Source organism: Euprymna scolopes, chromosome 9, assembly GCF_053919585.1.
Source record: "Euprymna scolopes isolate OS-2025 chromosome 9, ASM5391958v1, whole genome shotgun sequence".
NCBI classification, from domain to species: Eukaryota; Metazoa; Mollusca; class Cephalopoda; order Sepiida; family Sepiolidae; genus Euprymna; species Euprymna scolopes.
Window position 1 is genome coordinate 149,278,510 of NC_136490.1, and position 16,780 is coordinate 149,295,289.

Consider the following 16,780-nt stretch of genomic DNA (forward strand, 5'->3'; position numbering starts at 1 on the left):
CATTCTTAAATAGGATCAAACTATTCCATGTTTCTTTCTTAGAACTGCCCGTCTGTGAAATACAATACCTTGGAGCTGCTCCTCGCTAACTATAACATGGTCGTTTTTATTCTGATCTAAATAAGTTTTTGTTGGGTCGTCCTCTTATGTAATTAAACCCTATACAAGTTCCAAAATTATTAGTACGGTGTACTCTCACCGTCTGCCTTAGACCTTTAGCCTAGAGTGGTATCTGGGCCTTGATAAGTGGTGTCCTCAAATAAAATAAAATATCTGTAAATTAAAAGAACAGCATTCTAAAATATTTTTTATAAAACGTTTTATAATTGTATGAGTGTTAAGTTTTGAGGCATTTGTATTGAACAAAGATGGCGGCGTAATTCAGATCAGTAACCAAGATGGCGACCAAGAATCAAATGCGGTCCGTCGCGTAGTTAACCTTTTAAGTTCGGAGATATTATGTTGCTGCCATTAACGCGTATGTCCATAAACTATGCGCTAATTTCGATTCGATAAGTAGGCATCTTGTCATCTCAAAAAGGGTTCGCCATGTCCTTTCAGCTGTGCCATTTTGGAAGGGGGAGTATGGCGCCGATTTCTCGTGTTTAGTACGGTGGTTAATTAATAGAAGTTCAAAGTCTTTACTAGTAAATTCAGTCCCATTGTCTGAGCGAATACATTTTACTGAACCGTACGGGGCAACATCAGCTAAATGTTTCCTAGTAGCGAGGCTAGTGTCGGATTTGGTTTTAGAAAGTAAACCATAATTAAACCGGAAAGATCATCAATAAAGTTCAAAACGTACCTTAGATTGTTTCTCCCCATCGGGCTGATCAGACCTGCTAAGTCACAATGCACAAGTGAGAGAATTTTCGTAGCTTTTTTGTCTAGCGTTCGGCTTATATATCTTTTGTCGTTTTCCCCTGTGCAAACACATCACAATTTGGGAGATCGTCCGAAGGTATTATTTTCATGCCTTCGACTACATTTGGTCATTTTTTAATATCAGCTGTATTGCAGTGTCCTAGAATTTTATGCCAGGTTTCCAAGTCGTGACAGGCAGTTTTTGAGGGAACCATACTTTTTAAATAATATAGTCGGACATTTTCTTTAATGTCAAATACAGTTCCATTGGGGTATGTCAATTTTGATTTATTTTGGCCAAATTGTATATTCGCGCCTTGTTTAATTGCAGCCTGCGCGGAAAATATGTCTTGCTTAAATGTAGGTATGAACAGAGCATTCTTTAGAATACAGTTATAGATTTCGCCTTTGTTATTTTTTAGATATATTTTAGCATCGCCTTTTTTCAAGACTATATCATTTATCTGAACTACGCCGCCATCTTTGTTCAACACAAATGTCTCAAAACTTAACAGGTTATGCGCCCAGCCACCGTCTTTTCTTTGACGGATCGGAATCTAAATTCGAATTGTGGCAGGTAAAATTGTGGGCCTTATGACAACACAGAGTGACATATTTGACCTTTACAGGAAGCCGAGTTTAACATGCTTGGGTTATGCACTAAGGAAGCCAATAATAATCATTGCTTATCGCGTGATACATATTCGAGAAATAAATAGCAGGTATGAGTGTCACACTTTACACACGTAGACCCAACACGTTGCAGACTCAAGCGCAAAGGAGACGAAAAATAGGAATTAATTTGCTGTTTCAAGTTTTAAGAAAATACCTTTTCTTCTCCACACGTGACTTTTCGTTACGGCTCTGGCGTCATTTATGTCTCTAACGTAATCGTCTTCTCTAACATGCTCGTCGGCCTTTGCACGTTTCTTTATAGCATTTTCCTCTTTACTTTACGTGATTTCACTTCGCATGCGGTTCGACATTTGCATCAAGCCACCATACGCGCGTCCGCGCTCTGTTACGTGTGGAGAATAGTCTTAAAAATGAAAAAAACAATAACATAACACCCCATTCTCAGAGTTCATATCATTTATTTGCTACAAACACTAAGAAGGCTTCATAGAACTCTAACTTCGGCTCTTTGGGGCTGACCCATTTTCTTACAATGGATATAGCGATTGCATTGTCGCCATGATCCAATCTGTATAAGACTCCACTCGCGTGAAGACGTTCGGGTGGTTATAGGGGTCTTCCTTGCTACAGTAGGAAGCGACACCAACCAGTATTTGTCTACCATTCATTGTGCACATAAGAGGACCACCACTGTCACCCTGCAATAAATAAAAATATAATTGCATTCACTATATATATATATATATATATATATATATATATATATATATATATATATATATTAGTGATAGGACATTTACAACATTTTTCTTGATTCCGATACAATTACTGATTCTGTTCTTAATTCTTGATTACGATACAATAACCGAGTCTGATTCCGATTCTTTAAAAAACAAAATATTTAACTATGGATTTCTTGTACTTAGGCTTTTACTTCCGAGTAACCGTGAAATGGCATTCTATACGCGCATATATTTTCGCAAACGTAAAAATACACCCGTGTAAGGATATATAGGTTTTAATTTATCATTTTATCATTAATGATCCAAATACTGCAGCAAATGAAAATAAAGTTTTAAACGAAAATGAACGAAATCAACCGAATGAAAAAATCGTTTTTAGCATTAGACATTAGGTTCAAATTTTTCTGATTCCGATACCATATTAAGTTCCGATTTTTTCGTCTCCTGGTTGCAAATAATCATCCCAACACTAATTCATATATATATATATATATATATATTATTTTTAACATCTGTTTATAAATATTATACTAATAACATAAAGTTATCTATATATGTATTATTGTTGATATTTATTTTTTTAAATATTGTAGTTATTAGTGTTATCCGTCGAAATTCAACGGAATGAGAAATATATTTGGTCAAAAAACATGTTTAAAAGAAGCTAATATTTCTCTGAATAATGCAAAAAAAAAAATAGTTGTTTTTTTTTTGGGGGGGGGGCATTAAAAAACAATAGCGTCCAGCAAATATGAGTTTTAAATTTTCAATGAGATATCTACTTAACTGGCTGAGAACAGGTTTGTACAATCAGGCAAGAGCAAACAGGAAGGAATTCCAAAGTTTAACAGTTCGAGGGAATAAATTATTAAAGTATAAGGCTGACCTGCATCTTTGTACGTCAACAGTGAAGGGTGGGATTTTGCTGCTTACCAGGTCAGTGTATAGCATGTACACCAAGGGGGACACAAAGTACTTGAATTACTTGTAAAACAAGCAGAGGTATGCAACATTTCAGTGATGGGACAGGAGTTAGAGCTTGATCGATAATGCTCAAAATTAATTACACAATCATTTAAACAACAAATAAATATTTGAAAATATTACGAAACTGAAACACTTTGTTTTTACCGAAATGACTAAATTTGATATTACATAACCTGAAATGGTTGACATGCTGTAAAGTGATTAGTGATGTAGATATAATTAGTGGTTTCTTGAATACGATTGATGAAAAATGTTTTTGGAAATTGGCGATTTCATCGTCCGTGAATGTATCCATTGCCCGATCACGCTTGATGTAGTTTTGTGAAGCTGACGGATGGCATGAACAAAAGGGCCAAATCCTCTATAGGCTTGGTTAAATTGATTTCAGTTAATAGATATTCGACCAAACAGTTCAATGAAAATACTCGGCTAAATATTTCGCGTCTACCGATTTTCAAAGATGTGTCATTCCGAATTAGCAAAGTTTTGTTTCAATCGAAAAAAGCGGGAAATAATTCAATTTGATAATTATATTATCTCCTTCAATGAACCTAAATGTTCAAATCCAATACAAAGTGGTTGTCAATGGAAAATCAACCGATTTTCTCTCATATCCAGAATAATTCTCTTTATCCTAGTTCAATTCATAAGGCGTACAACCAAAACAGAGTCACTACATATTATTAGAGTAGACTGCGTACAAAAAAAAAAAAGAAAAAACGACCTGACGGTCGAAACAGGTCAAATCTACTCATAGATTTTAGGTTTGATAAACAATGAACTAAACGGAAGTTGTTCCACGTGACTAATGTGCTAATGTAAATAAAGGGCAGGATAAACTAAATAATATGAAAAGATATCTTTTACTGTACACAACGGAAGTTTAGTGCTCATGTATTAGGAAGACTGGATGCGCCATGTCGCTGTCTTTATCGCAGCGTGTTATGATCATGTTCCACCATGACATTGTAGTAGAGGGTGGCGCATGTCATTTTAGAATTTTTAAAATAAAATATGAATATTTTGTAAATGATTGTACTTTAAACTATGCAATAAAATATATGAACCAAAATAAAATTCTAATCTTTATTAATTATATGAAAAATAATGTTACAAAATGGACTACATGTCAAGCTTCGCATATAAGAGCTCTTTGTAAGCCGAAGTGACTTATGTGCCTTCCTGAATGAACAAGGTGCGTTTACGCCAAAATGAGTTGAAGAGGTGTTTCCGGGCATATTAGTTATTCTTCAACGTATTATACGAGTTTTAGTCCGAATGTAAAGCCTCCTATTTTGACTCATAAAGCTGAAGAGCTACGAAGACGAGAGTGGTACTATTAAAAAAGCGTTTGTTTTTTTTGTTTTGTTTTGTTTTTTGTGCTCCGAATTTATTTTTCTACATAATTACCACCACTCTCAAAACAATTTTTGCCAGAAATTCAATGACATTTCTGTTCGGGATGCACTTCTATGACAAGGATTGCTTTCTTAAATCTCACACCATCAATATCTGCAACAGAGAGATGAAACTTTCTAGGCATGCAAGCACAAACTCAGTCATCATAACAATGCAATTTGCAACCTCCTATGATGCATTCGGTCAGGATAAAATATAGAAGGCATTACTTTTGGGACGCCCCTCGTACTTTCTGGCAGAGATTCAGATCATCCTAATCTGGCATTAAAATGTTTATATATTAGTGCTGAGCTAATAAAAAGTATGAAATGATTGCGTCGAGAAAAACTTTAGGGCTGATAACCCTATACCAGTGTGAGCTTTGCCGTGCACACAAGAAAGAAAAGAAGCATGAGAAAAGAGAGGAAAGAAAATAAAGCCAAGCGTTACGTTTAGTGGTGAAAAGACTCCATTTTGATTCATCACTTTTATTGGATCCGAAACCAACAAATATAAACTAAATTACACAATAAAATGTATTACTTTATATTTCTAAGATTGCGTTTGGGCGAGTATTCCACCCTTTTTATAGAGACAATATTCAACATACATATTATAAATGATTGATAAAAGGTAAGCTATTTACGTGTAGATTGGGATGTTGGAATTTACAGTTTCAATACGTGGTGAGTGCTTCTAAGTATACATAATCAATTCGATGGGACGTGATCGGATTTATATCGGAATGCCTCCGCTAATTATCGAAAAATTGATAATCGAAAATTGATAATCGAAAAATTCTAATTAAAAAGAGACAGTTTCATTTTGATCAAAGTAAAGACTTTCATACAGCCAAACATCACAAATGAATTTGAGAAGTTTTATCACCGTACAAGCAGAAAGGACTGCTGTATAAAAGCAACAGTACGTTCATTGTTAAGAAAGTGGCGAGTTCGGAATGAACTTTTCTGTTTAGAGCACAACTGAAACATGATACTTGATTTTTTTATGTAATGGCTTGAATTGAAGTTTAAAAATCATGTCATAAAATCAGCAGTAGGTTCTCAACAGTGCAATGTATACTACAATGTATTGCGAAGCAAGTCACCGTGAAAAGTCACGTGAAGCTTCTCGTGCATTGCATTGGGTCCTCGACTAGAGCAGAAAATCAATCGATTTGATTGAAAAATGGGCGATTTCACTGATTTCGATGACAATAAAAATATTGAAAGTGTAAAACGTTCGTTTGACCTCATTCAATCCTTGATAACGTCGGGTCTTTCTGCTAGTAAAAACTAAATGTTTGACTGACATATTTGTCATCGTCAATCAGTGTCTCGTGAAAGCAGATCACAATGAAGGAGGCATGAGTGTTCGCTGTGGTTTCAAATCGATAGCTGACCATCAATCTTGTAAAGTCATTCGAGCCGAGTTCTTCTATACAGTATTTAGCATTCGCAAACAGTCTCTCATCTTAATACTGACCTAGCAGAATGTCGCTTAACTTTGGTGATTTGACGGGTTTTTATCATTATAATTATATACACGTATGCACGTTGAACCGACATAGTTATTCAAATTTCTAATTGTGTTTTTTTTTTTGTTTTTCTTTTGTCTTTTTTTGTTTTTTTACAAAGGCATCACCACATTATCAAGGCCAAGAGGCCACTTGACGATAAGGGTTAAAGAGTGTACAGTAGAAATTGGACAATATAGTAATCATTAGTAATGGAAATTCGGTAAATTTGTTAACTTATATGGAACGGCTTATCAAAAACTTGTTTACGTTAGACTTGAAGACAACCATATTGTAGTCAGCCGGAAAGCAGAAAAACGGAAGACAATTCCACAGGCGTGCAGTTCTAAGAAAGAAGCTTTGTTCATGGAATCTACGTTTAGGTTCAGGCACAGATAAAGAGTGGGGGGAAATATTGATAGTGTTTACAGCTAGACGAGTGTTTCTTGTGAAAGTTTGGCGAGGGGGGACCATAGATTGAAGCTCAGTTGAACACTTTCCATGAAAATAACGATACATCAGAGACAAACTCGCAACATCTCTTCTGTGAGATAGAGGTTGCAAGGAAGAGAAAAGGACATCTCCTACGAGGCTACAAAGTCTATTTTGAACTCTATCAAGGCAGGCCAAGTCCTTTCTAGCAGCTCCTGCCCAGATGTGGCAACAGTATTCCATCCTTGGACGTACCTGGCTCTTATATAGATAGAGAATTGCATCAGCAGTGAGATATCTACCGGATCGATAGAAAGATCCCACCATTTTTCCAGCGGCCTTGGCAACAGATTTGATGTACGTGTTCCATTTAAGATCAGTTTTTATCATGTATACGAATTCTCGAATAGCTTTTGCCCTTGATAAACTGTAACTAGTTCGTAAAAAGAAACGTAAGATTCGCTGAAAGACAATTGACTTTTTTTCTTTTTTTTTTACACAGTGATCACCACTTATCAAGGCCCGGAAGCCACTCAGGGATAAGGGTTATTGCAAGTACATTACGTTAGTGTGGAGATTTGAAGTGTTTACATAAGGGGGCGGTTCATTAGGAATTTGTTAACATTGGACTTGAAGACATCCAAGTTGTAGTCCGGTGGGAAGCAGGCACACGGAACAGAGTTCCACATGCGTGCAGTTCTAAGAAAGAAGCTTTGTTCATGGAATCCGCGTTTTGATTTAGGCACAGATATAGAGTGGGGGAAATTTTTCACAGTGGATTCAGCTAGACGGGTGTTTTTCGTGAAAGATTGGCGAGGGGGGACCAGAGATTGGAGTTCAGACGAGCACCTACCATGGAAATAACGATAAAACAAGGATAGGCTCGCAACGTCTCTTCTGTGGGAGAGAGGTTGCAGGGTAGAGAAAAGGGCATCCCCCACTAAGCCACGAAATCTATTTTGTACTCTGTCAAGGCAGGATAGGCTGTTTTTAGCAGCTCCTGTCCAGATATGGCAACAGTATTCCATCCTTGGACGTACTTGGCTTTTATATAGATAGAGAATTGCATCAGTAGTGAGATATCTTCTGGAGCGGTAGAAGGATCCCACCATCTTTCCAGCGACCTTGGCAACAGACTTGATGTACGTGTTCCATTTCAGATCAGGAGTAAAGGTCAAACCCAGAAGCTTGCAAAACACGGGGCCTCACCCAGACGAGAGCCATCCATCACAATTGATGCCAGATGGTGATCAGAGAATTGATGATGTAAGGATAGGAGTTTGGTTTTGGATGCATTAAAGGTAACCAGCCACATCTTCCCCTACTGAACCACGCGCTCGAGATCAGAGGAGAGAGAATCAGAGAGAACTTTGTCATTTACAGCCTTTGATGTGTTGCCGTAGATGGTCGTGTCATCAGCATAGATGTCAACGAATGATTTAAGTATGTGTTTAGGGAGGTCATTGATGTAGATCAGGAAGAGAGTTGGGCCCAGGATTGACCCCTGAGGGACTCCAGCATTTATATTGCAGGCCTCCGATTTTTGTCCATCTACCACTACTCTTATGAGCCTATCGGAGAGAAATGATTTAATGATTGAGAAAACATTTCCAGTTATACCGTAGCTGGAAATCTTGTGAAGTAGACCCTTATCCTTTCAGTGATTTTCTGTTTCGTTTTGCTTGTACCGAAATTATATAAAGTTTGAGTACAGCTAGAGAAAAAACTCATAATAAAGAAAAATGGGTATGAACGTAATTTATTTTTTTAATTTAAATGAGATTATGGATTAAAGTGGTGAAAGTTAGATAAGACATTAATAAAATATTTTTCAGACAAAATCATTGTCGTCTCTTAATTTCAGCTATCTGACCCAAGAGAAGAATCAAGAGAATATCCTTAACAGTGTCACACTATATGCAAATGCATGCGAAATGACGTCACCGGAAAAAAAACATAAAAAGGAGAACGAGAACGATTACGGGAGAGAAGCGATGCACGGAATGAAATGACGTTCAAGATCACGTTAGAGGCGTAAATAACGTTCGAGATCACGTGGGTGACGTCAGGGTCATAACGATGAAGGAATAAATGTCGCTGTTACAAACAAAAAGCGAGTGGGAGTTATTTTCTATTCTTAGTTTCTCTTGCGATTGAAACTAAAGCATGTGTTTCTTCTCGGAAAACGTTACACTATTACTATAAAGAAATATAACGAGTTTTCTAGATTATCCAACAGGTTATAAGTTGGGCAACCTATTTGTCCCAGGTAAGAAGTCTTTAAATAAAGAAAAGGTGAGTTTGCAAAGCCAGTGAAATACAATAAATAATATATACGGAATGCCTTCAATAAGTTTCCAGACTTTGTTCGTCTGGGCACTTTTATGGATATTGTACACATGAAACTCTAGTCCCCCTTCGAAGTAATCTCTTCTGGCTGCAATGCACTTGTTATAGCGTTCCAACAACTTCTGGAAAGCCCTATGGAAGCTCTCTAGAGTGAGGGTGTCTATGATCCTTGTTGCAGCCTCTTGCATCTTCTCAATTGTCTCATAACGACAGTCTCTAAGGTGTTCCTTAAGCTTAGGGAATAACGAAAAACCACAGGGAGCAAGATCTGGACTATAGGGAGGATGAAGAACTGTCTAGGTCAAATTTGTCAAATAGTCTGTGACAAGGATGGAGCAACCTGAGGACAGACTTCGCGCAAATCTTTCGCATCTTCAGTTCCTCATGAATAACTGTGTGACAGTTCCCACACTGACATCAAACTCTGCACTTATTGTCTCTACAGACACATGACAGCACTTATTCATGAAATTCTTTATTTAGCCAATTAACTATGGTGTTCTGACTTCCTTTCTCCTCCCACATTCCTCATCATCCCTCACAAACTCCCTGCCTTCCTTGAAGCTCTTATGCTATTCAAAAACTGATGCTCGTTTCATGCAAGATGGCCCAAAAGCAGTCTGAAGCATCCCATATGTTTCTATGCCATTTTTCTAAGTTTAAAACAGAATTTTACTGCATATCGTTCTTCTAAGCTGTCCTCACGTCCAGATTACATTTTTGAAAGTCACCAGCTGTGACAATCAGACTTTAGTAGGATGTATTCCAATTCCTGCTGTAACTATTCAGTTAAACCTAAAATAGAAATAAAAATTGGTCAAGTCATTTCATAAAATATATAGCAGTAACATACTGACTTTTCAAGAATCTACGACAAGTTTAAATGTCTGTATAAAAAATCTGGAAACTTATTGAAGGCACCTCGTATATGTAATAAAAATTGAATACCCGAAACCATTCGTTATATCTCTTCCTGTCTCCCCTCTCCCTTTCTCGCTCTCGCTCTCGCTTTCTTTCAGTCTCTCTCTTTCACACGCACGCGCGCGCATACACACACATACATATCTTTTCTTCGTTCGTCGCTTCCCTCTCAGCACGAGAAAAGCCAACAGCGACATACCCCACGAGTAGATAGTATCAAACTCATTGAAAACGTGAGTTCAGCATATTTATATCAGTCGACTTTATGTTGTCCAAATCAATAATTCATGCTTCATGATCGAATAAATATTTATTGATCTTCTTTCAGTTTTCGTGATCGGCTTTCGCCTTGTAGCGACTTTGAATGTTTTACCATATTTAACGAAATTCTTTATTTTCCTTTCATTGCGTCCTTTCAACTAAGACTCGTGTTTACGTTTGCATCAGTTTTATTTAAACAAATTTAATGAGGTTTATTCTTGTGCAGCTTAGAAAGGCATGAGAAAAGTTATATTCTTGTGCAGCTTAGAAAGGCATGAGAAAAGTTTTATTCTTGTAAAGCTTAGAATGGCATGAGAAAAGTTTTTCGATGTAACAATCGGTAACACTATGTTGTTTTATATTGGAGAATCTGGCTGATGCACATCAGCAGCATTTTTGTTGGTCTGTCATGCATAAGTTTTAAATAACATTTTCATGGACTGTTACGCTTAAATTTGAAATAACATTTTTGTTGCTCTCTCGCGCTTAAGGTATAAATAGCATTCATATTTGTTGGTCTGTCCCCCTTGTATTTTTAATAAAATTTTTGTTTGTCACGCTTAAATTTTAAATAGCCTTTTTGATGGTATGTCACACTTAAGTTTGAAATATCATTTTCATCGATAAATGCGCAGACTATATGGACGCATGTTAGGAATATCCGCTTTAGATTGCTTCTTATATCAAATCCGTACGCATTAAGAAAATATGATCCAGGAAATCCATTCAGATCTGAGTACTTAAGTTAGTAAGATATTTTTAGAGTTACTGCGTTCTAATGTTATATCCCGTTTATATTTTATAGATGCAGTTTTATAAAATGTACACACTCTGACGACCGTGTTTTTTTTTATAATCAACAACAACTTGTTTAATCAACTAAGTTTTATTTATTTTACAGAATGATAATCTACCAAGTGAGAGACTTCGAGTCAGTATTGGAGGGCCGATCAGGCCACGGCAGAAATGTGTCGCTGGCTCTGCTCTCTTCTGTCTCATTGTCTTTATTTTTACTTGTTTTTTTTTATTATTATTTACATCACCCTACACTCCTTGCTCTTAATATAATTGTTCTCTTTCTTTGACCTTCAATTTGAAATATTTTCAGCAATTTTAATCCAAAATTAAATATTTTTAGTTGTTTTATGATCTCGATTTTTCGATCGGAATATAAGGTTGAAGCCAGCAATCCGATTTACATCTGGTTTTGCCTGGATCCGATATTTTCCGGCGTTGTCCATCAACTATGCAGCACTAAGACTAGTCTATATCTTCTTTCAGCTAGTTCCTGTCAAAAAATATACTATTTCATAGAGTTTGGCAGCAGAGTGGCCAGTACATATAAACAAAATCACAATAACTCTCACAATAACGTCTCGTTAAATTGTAAAAAGAACATGATTCAGGATGGAAGTATGAAAAATGCAACATATCGCAATCACGTTGACACACCAGTTCTCGTCATATCACTGAAGTTAAGCAACAATGAGCTTGGCTAGTAGCAGATGAGTGATAATTTGGGAATAACAGGTGCTGTATGTGCTATCTGCTTATCTCAGCATTGTTTCCAGTCATCGTAATTTTCTACTTGCCACTGGAATAAAAGTGCCGATTCAGGAGGTGTGGTTGGAGATTGTGCAACCCTTACTACAAAAAAATTTGCGCGCAAGTCATAGCATCGTCAGTGATGTTCGTGATCTTCATCAATAACGATTAACGAACAATTACATGTTTACCAATATATGAAATATATCTTTAAATATGTATTCCATATATCTTTAAATATATATTCCATATATCTTTAAATATATATTCCATATATCTTTAAATATGTATTCCATATATCTTTAAATATATATTCCATATATCTTTAAATATATCTTTAAATATATGATTCGTATATCTTTAAATATATGAGTACTATATCTTTAAATATATGATTCATGTATATTTAAAGATATATCAATCACATATTTAAAGATATATGAATCATATATTTAAAAATATATGATTGATATATCAATCATATATTTAAAGATAATGAATCGTATATTTAAAGATATATCAATCATATATTTAAAAATATATGATTGATATATCAATCATATATTTAAAGATAATGAATCGTATATTTAAAGATATATGAATCATATATTTAAAAATACATCAATCATATATTTAAAGATATATCTATCATATATTTAAAGATATATCAATCATATATTTAAAGATATATGAATTATTTCATCTCAATTTTATGTTTAGAAGAAACCTTTTAAGATTATGACTGATAATTTTTTTTAATTATTCATTTTGAAATCATGCTTTAATCTAAAAGGTGTTTTTGCGAGGCTTACAATGCAGGAATGTACAGTTGTTATGAGCAGATAACTAAATACGTAAATAATAAAAAAAATTATTGAATTATTTATTATTTACCTTACAGCCTGGGGAACGGATATGTTTCTCCATTGACGATTAGTTATACATTCGAAAGGACCTATGGAATAAATACCATCCACAGTTTAAAAAAAGAAAGGAAAATAAACCATTCAGGTAAATAAATAAAAACATATTGATTGATTTATTTATTTATCTGCTTATAACGACTGTACATTCCAGATTGTAAGTCATCAAAACACCTTTTATCCATTAAACAAAGATTCAAGCAAACCACACCATACTTCTTATATGATTTAATCTGTTTTTTCGAAAGTATCGATATCAAGTTTATCAAGTAGACTTCTGTGACTTTTTAAAGTTGCTAGATAATTTAGTCATTCGTGTGAGTCCGAAACAACGTTTTAATAATTAATCTGCTCGGTTAAATTATAAGCGAAAATGCCTTGCTAATTCTATTAAGTCAAAAAGAATATAATCGTTCAGTCAACCAATTAATATTGCACCAGTAAAGGATCGTTAAGAAGTGTTGAAAATATATTTAATAATTATTTGAATAACATGAACTTATTTTGGTGGTTATTTAATTACTTTGGAATTTTTTATGAGAATCACTCCAGACAAGGCGTGTATCCACTTGATGTTAGGAATTAAAAGAACGATAGATTATTACCGTAAACACATGAGATTCCTATTGACTTTAGTGTCGAATAGACTAAGATTATAATAGGAGGAAAACAGTAAACAGAAAAGGACTTCCACGTCATCGAAGTTTTTGGAAAGAAGTTACAGAGATAACAAGCTCTATTACAATGATGTATCAAAACAGCGAATTGATGAAGACCACTGGACGAACGAATCAAACGAGCTGAAACAAAGGAAGCAGGGAATAGATCTTGCAATTCTGAAGAAGACAGTAAATTATTTTTATAAATACTATTATCGCCTGGGACTAGCAACATCACGTCTGTGAGAGAAATGCTGCAGTGAAAAATTAAAGCTGTGGCAAATCGAATTACAGATGCCTTTCTTCACTTTATCAAGAACCCTAAAATGGGAAAGAAATTCACCAATCTTAATGTGATAACAGTACTCTATACATGGTCTAATAGTAGATTTGTAGAGATAGAGAATAGCTTCAAGTGTGAGAAAGTGTTTAAAACAATAGAGAGAACAGATTTTACGAAAAGAAGAAATAGTAATGGATTTAATATATGAATACTAAGAAAAATTTAATACTGAAAAAAAACAAGAAGTCTTAGTCGATTTCTCAGCATGAGTATTTCGGGAAGAAAAGAGATACGCCTACGATTGAACGGCAATAGCTGAGTCTAAATAGGATTGAACGAAACAGGCTATTTTTTGCTCAAATCGATAACTTAATTCTTCTAGATCAACTTCTAGATCAACTGCCTATTTCAACTGATCTGGGAATGTAATTTGTACATAATTATGTCTAAATATATTTTGATAACGTAACAAAAGGAAAAGAAAAGTATCTTAAAGACAAGACTATTAGTAGGAGAAAAACAATCAGCAAACATAAAATAAACGCATATTTCATTAATAAATACTTGAAACAATATTTCAGGCGTTTTTTTTTTTTCGCTCGCAAAATAATTGAATCTGCTCATGATGCCAGGCGATGTTCAGATATAAGAAATCTTAATTTGAAATACAATATGTTTCACTTATATATGTAAAAGCATTTCATAATTTCATATCTTACTTTCTAAAAAAGGCAATTTACTTAAATTCCAAATGCATAGAATATGTAAAATCTTTTTTGCAAGCTAGGGGTATATGCTTATGGAAATAACATCTATAAAATCTAAGAGTGTGTTTATTTTTCAACTCAGGATGATAATGGAAATCTTCTGTCTCGTTAGACAATAGTGTTATGCATCTAGTCTGGTGCACTGCAACGTCTGCTGTGCATATACAGTCGAAGCTGGAGTTGCCTCTTTGAATGCAGGTCTGGCCAGGTGATACGAGGGGCGTGCAATAAGCAATGCCCCTGACCCACTTCCAGTTGTTGACCTAGCTGAAATTTTGCAAGTGCTATGATTTATATCTCTACGGTTTATGTGGCAAATTACAGCTCTGAACTAATTGTGGTTTCTGTTTTACAGGTGTTTGAACTTAGTCAGGTGTGAAATGGAGCCTGTTGAATGTCGAGCAGTGATCCGGTTTTTGTATTTTAAAAGGATGCACACCACAGGAGACTTTTGATGAAATGAAAGCAACTTATGGTGATAATGCCCCATCATATGACCTTGTAAAACGCTGGCATCGTGAATTCAAACATGGCCGCAAGTCTGTGGAAATAGCTCCCAGACCTGGTCGCCCCCTTCTGCCATTGATGAGGCATCTGTCCGTCAAGTTGAGGCTGCCATTTTGGAAGATCGGCGTATTACTATTCGCCAAATAGCCCAATATGTGAAGATTAGTACAGGGTCTGTGGAAACTATCATTTATGACCATCTACATATGCATAAGTTGTCTGCCAGATGGATTCCCAGGTTTCTCACACCATTCCAGAAGTGAGAACGCGTCGAGTGCCCAAGGATGAATTTGGAGATGTGCCAAGAAGATGAGTAAAAGTTTTTTCAAAAGACTGATTACACAGGATGAAACCTGGGTCCGTCACTATGATTCAGAGACCAAAGCCCAGTCAATGCAGTGGAAGCACTTGGACTCACCACCTCCAAAGAAGACAAGGGTGCTGCCCTCCGTTGGCAAGGTCATGCTCACAGTCTTCTGGGACCAGGACGGAGTAGTGATGACAGATTTCCTGGCAAAGGATACCACAATTACAGAAGCTTATTATGCTTCACTTTTGAGGAAATGAAGGTGAGCTATGAAAATCAAGAAGCAGGGCATGATCAGCAAAGGTACCCTCCTCCTGCAGGACAACGCTCCGGTCCACAACTCGCACGTCGCCAGATCAGAAGCACGGGCGTGTGGTTATGAAATCCTTCCCCATCCTCTCTACTGTCCTGGCCTTGCACCCTCTGACTCTCACCTCTTCCCAGCCATGAAGTTGTTTTTGAAAGGAAAGCATTCCCCAGATGGTGCAGCCTTGATTTCTGAAGTCACGTCGTGGTTAGAGGACTACCTGGGGTGTTCTACAAAAACGGTCTACAGAGTTGCATCAAACGATGGGAGGAATGCATAACTCTGAGTGGTTCCTATGTAGAGAAAGACTAATAACTGTGCCAAGTTTCGTTGCTCTACTGCTATGGGAAGTGGGTCAGTGGCATTACTTATTGCACGCCCCTCGTAAGAAGACATGAGTTTGCCCAGTTACCAGGGTCTCCCTCTCGGCGTTATAGACAAAGTCCGACAGAAAGGCAAACCAATACAGTCAGAGCCAAGGCAGCTGCAGAAGTTACTGGAAATGTGTTGAAGTGCTTCACCATTTGCCTATCAGATCTCCTAACTAAACTGAAGGGTGTTCAAAATTACTTTTGGTGCATCACAACACACTAACTGATATGTATAGGAGTGACTTTATAAACTTTAACGAAAAACAATTCAACGTTTTTTGTTGTTGTTTTTTTGTAAGTTAACGCACACAATCATTTTTTTCTCTTTAAAATTTATATATGACTGTGTAACGTGGCCGTTACGCTGGAACTGTTCAAACATATCTCGCACCACCACGCCGCCCGGCTACATCAAAAAGGAACAAAAAAAAAGAAAAATAAATAAATCCGACTCTGCTTTCCTTCTTTTTTTATTAACTCAAGTCGTTTATTACCGTTTTTTTTTCTTTTTCTCCGTTTCGACACCAGCTTAAAAGTCTCTTGCTTCTGCTCCACTACACGTTGGTCGCAGACAGCCATTTCTTTACGTCCATCTTTTTCGACCGCACTCCTTTCGACCGCATGCTAGCCACAGTCAGCCCATTCACGTCTTCATGTTACTCTTTCGGGTCCGACTTTTTGGAGTGTCCTCTTTTTCTTTTGATTCAGATGGAAGCCCAAGTACACTTTCCAATTTGTCATCGCGTTCAAACGCTACCCCTGTTGCTGTTAATACAATCGCTTGCCAACATTCTTTTTCTTCTGCTGCTGTTTTCATGCGCGCTCATATGCGCTCTGTTACAACTGCAACTCTCTCTTAAAATGTAATTTCTATATAATAACTTCTAAACCATTCTTAAATTCCATGTCGAAATATATGAACATAATATCCAATAGTATATAAGCACAAAAAGAACTGCTGTAGAGATAAAATAACAGAATCAGATTCAATTCGAAAATAAAGA

The 16,780-nt window shown here is 36.1% G+C and overlaps 1 protein-coding gene across 1 annotated transcript in view; it reads right to left on the reverse strand.

Moving 5' to 3' along the window:
* Nucleotides 1-1,938: 1,938 nt before the first annotated feature.
* Nucleotides 1,939-16,780, reverse strand: part of LOC145284900 (chymotrypsin-like elastase family member 1) — a 102,599-nt gene continuing 87,757 nt past the window's right edge. Inside the window, exon 7 of the mRNA XM_080133976.1 lies at nucleotides 1,939-2,198. Within this exon, the coding sequence (XP_079990102.1) occupies nucleotides 2,028-2,198 (171 nt within the window). The 3' untranslated portion in view covers nucleotides 1,939-2,027. The remainder of the gene's footprint in view (nucleotides 2,199-16,780) is intronic.